Source organism: Merops nubicus, unplaced genomic scaffold (assembly GCF_000691845.1).
Source record: "Merops nubicus isolate BGI_N331 unplaced genomic scaffold, ASM69184v1 scaffold16058, whole genome shotgun sequence".
Classification (NCBI taxonomy): domain Eukaryota; kingdom Metazoa; phylum Chordata; class Aves; order Coraciiformes; family Meropidae; genus Merops; species Merops nubicus.
The window spans coordinates 1-7,232 of record NW_008623784.1 but is presented as its reverse complement, the minus strand read 5'-3'; the positions used below and the strand labels follow the sequence as shown (position 1 = coordinate 7,232).

Below are 7,232 nucleotides of genomic sequence, written 5' to 3'. Positions count from 1 at the left end.
CTGACACTCATTCTCAGCATACAAAATTCAAGTGTCTTTGTAAGTGAGGTCACATTGTAAGCACCTCTTTATATAGCTGTTCATACCAGGATAAACTCGGGTTACTTTTCACTTGTAGAACTACAGGGAATTATTTTTCATAAGTAAGAAACAATTTCTCTGCAGGCCTCTGAAATCTACGTATTCAAAATAAATAAGGCAGCTTTACCCCCATTTTTTCAGGGCACACAGGACATACATTACTGCTGTGGACAGTGTATCCAGAAAACAAGAAAGGCAAAAAAGATCTTAAAACCATATGCTAACAGGGACTCAGAGAAGATGCAATTAACTATCTTCAACAATGTGCTTATTCCTGAGACCTCCAAATACAAGGCCCATATGGGAAGAAGTAGTAAGAACCCACACACACCAGCCACTTATTCTGGATCACTAGAAGTCTCATTATAAAACACAGTAGTTATAATAGGTAACATATTTTATAAGATAGATATACTTGGATGTCCATTACCATTTGTAACCTTGAAGATCTCTAACATTGGTAAAACTGATTAATACTTCTCCACCCAAAGATTCATACTGCACTACCACTAACAGGAAAAGTATATTCAAGTGGAAAGCTTTGTCTTTCCTTGGAATGTCCAAACACAGGAAAAATGCTGCAGTTAGGACGAGTATTTTGAGAAACTCAAAGCTGATGCTACACTGTTGAATACTCAGTTACACCCAATCCTGAAATACAGATGTTGATGACTAGGATATGGACACACACGAATTACTGAGGCTTTTCTGACTCTCATGTCACTATCCACTTGCTGTGCGTATGCAATTAGCTGCCCTGTATATAAATAACTATAAATAACTAATTTATTACAGTCTTCAGGATTTACTGAAACACATTTACTTCAGCCTCTTGACACCTTTCTTTCTCTAAGGCAAAATATTGGCAATTTAAGAACACTAAGAATGACATGAAGAAATACATGCTCTGGAAAAGATGAAAATTCAATTCTCATCTTACAAGATTTTCTCCAGAATTCTCTCATGTAATCAAAGCACGACAAAATAAAACTTTCTTAGTAGGGTCAACAGTATATGTGCTTTTAAAGGAATTAACTTTTTTTTCATGTAATTCAAACTTAATTCTAGTCACCCAGAGCACTGACTTAAAACCTGTGGCTCTCAGACACTGTACCAGCATTTTTATACATCCAAACAAACACCATGAAAGGGGAAAAGCAAACAAACAAAAATAACAGAGACTAAAGATTATTCTGTCTAAAATTCTGTATCACGAGCTCTAATTTTTTCAAATATGTCAGGTGGCACAGCAACCAAAGAAGAGTGGGAGGCATTTAACTTGCTAGTGTCAGGGGAAGAACTGGAATATCTGGCAGAAAAAGAAGATCCAAACAGGAAATGCTACAATCGAATGTGTTCCACTCCTTGAACACTTATTTCCCTGCAGGCCAAACGCTACAAAACCAAACTGGGATGGCATTTCCTTATTTAACATTCAGCTGACACTCTCGGTGTAGCATCCCAAAGTTGATTCATATTAGCAGAAACAGACAGCATATGACCTCGTTCTGATGCAAACACACTCAAAATGGGACAGGGGGTACAGCTACGCCCGTTATCGGGCAGAGAGGCTGATCAGGAAACCAGAGTGCTCCAGGGGCAGCAGAAAGCTTCCCAGCAGTCTCTGTGTAAATGAAAAGGTATAAACAGCTGAAAAGCCAACGCTCAGCTGTGCCATCAGGCAGAAGGAGTATCTAACACTTCACATATGGGAGCAGAAAACAGCTGAACATGTAATTCCCTCTACGTGTAAATCTTACTTCACTGAAATCATTAAAGCATCGCAGTTACAGCACTGATCACTGAATACTGGCTTTGGTTCACAGGTCTGCTAACCATCAGTAGTAATACCTGAGCAGAAGAGTTGGGTTTTCAGTGATGAAAAACACGTGAAATACTGCTCTCCACTGTTAAAGCTACCATTTAATAAGCCAAGATACCCATCAGCAGTAAGTTACATTTTCAAGTTGTTCAGTGTTCAGTATTAAAACAACACCTTTTGGCACTTACTCTCTCTCGAAGACGTGCATCACATTTGATTTCCAAATCTTTGCAGACCTTATTTTTTCCTAGAATTGTGGCAGCAGTCTAGAAAGTGAACATACAGTCACATCAATGAGCTGTTTTCTCTTGAGACAGCTAGATCATATTACACCACCACAGCCAATGTGAATCACAAGTGGTACCCAAAACCCAAACAAAGAAGATTAAAAGTTTTTCAGCTAGTGGTGTCAGTCAGGCTTGCATATATGGCCTGTGCCAGGTCATAAAAGGCAGAAAAGCTGCAGTTTTCTGAAAGTTTTTTCACAGTTCAAAGTGCAGAACAGTTGAAGACACTTTGCATGCATGAAAGGTGGGGGACAAGATGCAGGAGAGCTGCAGGATTTACCAGGATAAAAGCCACATCTTCTCTTGAGTAAACTGCCACTCAAAAGGCAATCATGCTGACATGTCAAACATGACAAAACACATTTCCTTTATGCAAATGACAAATTCAGGTCTGTCCTCTACATTGAGAGTGCAAATGCTTCTCACAGAACAAGTTGTCTCTAACATGAGGAAAAAAATAACCAACTTCACTCTCAAGTGAATGCTGCACATTCAAAACCAATTCCCCTAAGGCAAGCACACAGCACAGTCTTAGGAACATTATAAAGCACTATTAATAGTTTTATATATTAAATCACTGCCCTTCACACACTGAAAGGAAGCTGACTTGTCAGGCAGTTTATATGCATTTAAAAATATCTATTTAATGCACTCCTCCTTCCCTGTCTCTCTGGTTTGTTTTCTGCCCAAGCTGAGCTGCTACAGCAGTTTATGGGGCTGTGCTGCAAAACTGATGAGCAATGTTGATGACATAAGTTTTAACAAAAAGAAAAAAAAGGATTTATGCTAGATTTTTTTGATCTGGTTTACAGCAAAGCTTCACAAACTTTAGTGGCAGGACAGTGCAAAAGACAAGTAACCAGGAGGGTTATCCAGAATCGTGTAGCAGATTCAGTCATGTGAAGCCTGCATGTCTCCAGAAGTCACAGCGTCAGTAATGGCAGAGAGAACTGAGGACACAACTTCCACAGGAGATGTGACCTTCCCAGAACAGCTCATCCATGCCTCTACTTTAAGAATTCTATCTCCCTGATTTTTCAAATATTTTACAACCCTGTAACCCTGTAATTTATTTTAATTTTTTTTCCCTCTTTTATTAACCTATTCAAATAGTGCACCAAGGTGGGAGCTGTGCTATTACACTCCCGGCAAAATCCAACCTCTCTGCATGTCTTGTGATCCTTGTAGTGACTCTGGTGCTGCCTATACTGGTCTGCACTGCTCAGAAAAACCTCGTACAGCTGCAACAGCACAACAACACAGCCCATCTTTCTTGTTCCTTCCAAGAAAAAACTGTTCCAGCCTGTGTTAGCTCTAATTCCTGACTGCTCCTTCAGCAAGAACCTACACGCAGAAAATAATGGCGAATCCGTACAAACAGCACTGCAAGACACCCTGCAAAGCAAGCTGGCCTTCACTGCTTCCTCATTTCCTTACCCATAGAGACCTTCTCAAATCCTCCACAACTCAAACTGTGGTTCTGAGTCCACCAAAACAGCTTTTAGCTCTCTGTCCCTGTATTATTTTTGCATTATCAACAGCAAGTGGATGCAAAATTCCAAAGCTAGTATTTACAGCCTCAAGAAGCACTTGCCTGCTTTGCTCGAAGGAGGTCGCTTGAGAAGACGTGAGTGAACTTCACTTTACTGAGGAATAAGCCAGCAGCATCTGCTTGTCTGAAGCCAGTTGCAGAAAGCGGCTCATCCACTCCTTGACCTACAAAATAAAACCCCATCAACATTTAGACATGCAAATTTCAGATCATTTAGCAGCTGAGCAAGCATGGCAGCAATGAAGAACCTGCTCAGTCATCATAACATGCTTCTCCTTCAGAGCCAACCACCAGCAAAAGCCATTGTTCCTCTGGTCTTCCCTAAACTCAGTCACACAAATTATATGAAACAGGGGAGTACGGACCAGTAAGACAGAAGGATAATTAGCACTGACCTTTATATTAATGTGCAGATGTGACACATTTAAACATAAACCAGAGGCCTACATTTTCTAAATGTAGAAATGTAAAGTAATTTCATATCACTTGTCCTTTTTAGAATGGTCACTGGTAGGCTTCCTGCAAGAAGAACCTCAGAACTGAAACTCCACGTGAAGAGATGTGTTGATTGTAAATAACAAAAAGGACAATACATTTGAGGTAATGGTGTCAATACTAAAATACACAGAATGGAAAAATTGGGAAAGTCAGGTTCTGGCAAATATGAAATGCCTGCTCCTCCCCATTCCCCACCGTTAACACTTCCTACACTGGGCAGGGCAGAGGAACCAACTACGTGTCATATGACACAGAGGGCCAGGAATTTAAAAGACATAATCATTACTTTTAAGAACATAAAGCAGGGGAATGTTTTTCATTCAGTTTACTAATGAGCCCAAAGCCATGTAGCAAGAACTGTAAATTGCAATGTTAAAACAGAGGTAGGAAAATCTGGTGGAACGATTCTTCCACACTGCACACAGCACTGTACAAAGTTTATTTATCCAGAATACAACCCCACTAGGTTCCTTGTAGTGGGCAGCCTCAGTTTTTCTCCAGCAGACATCCAAGCACCTCAGAGTTTTCAGTGCTGGGTGTACAAGTCAGCAGTCACCCCAGGTAAGTCTGGTTTTAATTTATTTTTTTTTCTCTAAAGACTGCCTTTCTAGAATGTGCTGGGAATGAACAATTCAAGCATGTAAACAATCTTTACTTTCCATTCTTCCTTGCTGTACCATAGGGTTTTTTGTAAGTCACAGATTACCTCCTTAGGGCAGGAGCCTCCTTTACCTTTATCCATCCTTCTGCAGCTCCTTACCAACTTCACTGTACAAACGTGCACCTGGCTGGTTCTTCACCAGAGGTGCAGCTCTCACTTCTCATCTGAGCCCCAGAAGTCCTCTCCCAGGCTTCATACTGATGAGATTTAACACAGTGCTATGGGACACCCTGGTACCCTTAGTAGCAAGGGCTGTTATTGCTTTATGTGATAACAGGTAAAATTTTTTCCTATTTTAAAAAAAAGGAACTATTCTAATAGTCCTGTTGATACCAGAAATGCATCACGATTTGTTGATATTCTGTGGAGAACAACTTAGAATCTTCATAGTTCTGTAAACCTACCAACATCTTGGCTTACAAGTAAAGTTCCTTAAGGTTTACAATATTGTTCCATAATAATATTTAACATTCCAGCAGTTGGTTACAGGATTCCACATTTTGCAGGGAAGAATAATTTTCCATCTCTAACAAGCTAGCAGAATAACTGGTACTAACCTTGCAGTATTTTGTCTTTGTTATATCTTATTTCTCCACTGAAAGAGAAAAAAAAACAAAAACAAAACAAATTAAGTCACAATGACTCTATGGAATGTTCAAAAACATTATTGTATTAGATACCAACAGAAGACAGCAGAGTCTGACTTTGAAAAATGAGATAAAGTACAGCACAGCCTCTTTTCAAAAAGACTTTACAAAAAAAACCCCAAAATGTTTTCAAGTAGTCAACCTGAACCATGCCATCAATATTTACTAAGACAAACCCATGTGGAATAAAAGGAAGGAAAGTAATTTGTTAAAGTTATCATAAGTGCAACAAAACTTATGCATCACAATTAGACCTCCAGGCTGAAAAGGGGGAAGGTGTAGGAAGACTCTGGAGCTCTCTTAGGGAAAGTGTGTGCCAGCCAACTGGACCTCTGCACTTTTAAAGGGAAGCCAATTCAAAAGTTTCTCAGAGACAGCAGCAGAGCATGCTGCACATCCTGGAGAAACAGAGCATAAGAGCCCAGAGATCTAGAAAAACTAGTAGAACCTTCTACTAGTTCATCTTTCACCTTCTTTAGGAATAAAAATATCCTGCCTTGAAATCACAATTGGTATTTCAAAAGAAGAGTGACCAAAACCACAAGTAGATTTACTTGGGAGGAAAAATCTAACAACAAAACTTGACCTGCACCAAGTTAAGCATGCTGACTTTGTCCAGACTCCTCACCTGACTGAAACATCACCTGCTTAAGTTTTTGCAGTAGCAAGTCCAAGTGTGCTGCTTGGGTTTTATACAGAGAGTTGGGTTTTATGCCCAAACAGGCAACTGATCACAGAGGGCCACCACTTTTAAGAGAAACACTGTATTTTAGTACACTTCAAACTCTTTCCGGCACAACGGGCAGCACCTTAATTCTTCAGGCTCACTCAATGCCCTGACAGCTATTTCCAGCCTTCTCAGGAAAGCGTGGCAGGCTGGATGGGGTCCATCCTGCTGGTCAACAGTTGAGGTGCAGGTAGGGGAGGAGCAGAGTGCTCAGTTTTCCGAGTAGCACCAGGAAAGCACAGTGTGTGCAAGTGCATGCAGCCTGACGGATGAATTCCTATCCACTTGCTGGTGAATGAACTGGGATCTTTCTGAAGTGTCTGCAAGAGTCCCACCTGAAGACTGCAAATTCAACAAATTGTTCAGGCTCGCATGTTTTCTAGCTGATGTACAACTTAGGCTGCAACTACAAGAAGTCAGCAGAACCAGGTTTTTAAGGGAAGTCAAGAGTAACTCTTACCAAGAGCAAAATCAGAAAATAATAATAATAAAAAGAACTCACTGGTGCTGTATCACTGATCAAGTATTAAACTGTATTATGCTGAAGGGGAAAAAAAGTTTAGCTTTCATAAAAATTAGGCAGTTAAGTACCAACAGCTGCAGGAAGCTGGCCCTACTTAGCCTAGTTAAGGACAAACCTTTGTCAATATCCACTGTAGCTTGAAAGAAAAACACTCCTTAACAATTAAAGTCACAAACACCACACCTTTTAATGTTTTGCAGTAGAAATGTTAGACTACCGCTCCTAAACGAGCTCTTCACTCCACCAGACAGCTTTTGGCAGGAGAAAGGTCTTATGAGCAGTCACCTGAGAGCTGAGAAACAGCTCTTACTGACGTTAGGCAGAACCCTGTACTTCCAAGCAGTACCAAATGGTACCGAGATGCCTTGGCTTTATCTGCTCAACTACCGCAGAGAAGTAGGGGTTCAGGCACCCCCCCGCCCCGCGTAACCCCG

At 40.6% G+C, this 7,232-nt stretch overlaps 1 protein-coding gene across 1 annotated transcript in view; it reads right to left on the bottom strand.

Annotated features, from left to right (window-relative positions):
• The window catches only part of LOC103777633 (chromosome unknown open reading frame, human C12orf5), a gene marked incomplete at its 5' end in the record, with an annotated part of 6,839 nt that extends 1,343 nt beyond the window's left edge, over positions 1-5,496 (bottom strand). The window contains 3 exons of the mRNA XM_008945191.1: positions 2,092-2,169; positions 3,785-3,906; positions 5,459-5,496. Of these exons, the coding sequence (XP_008943439.1) occupies positions 2,092-2,169; positions 3,785-3,906; positions 5,459-5,496 (238 nt within the window). The remainder of the gene's footprint in view (positions 1-2,091; positions 2,170-3,784; positions 3,907-5,458) is intronic.
• Positions 5,497-7,232: the final 1,736 nt, after the last annotated feature.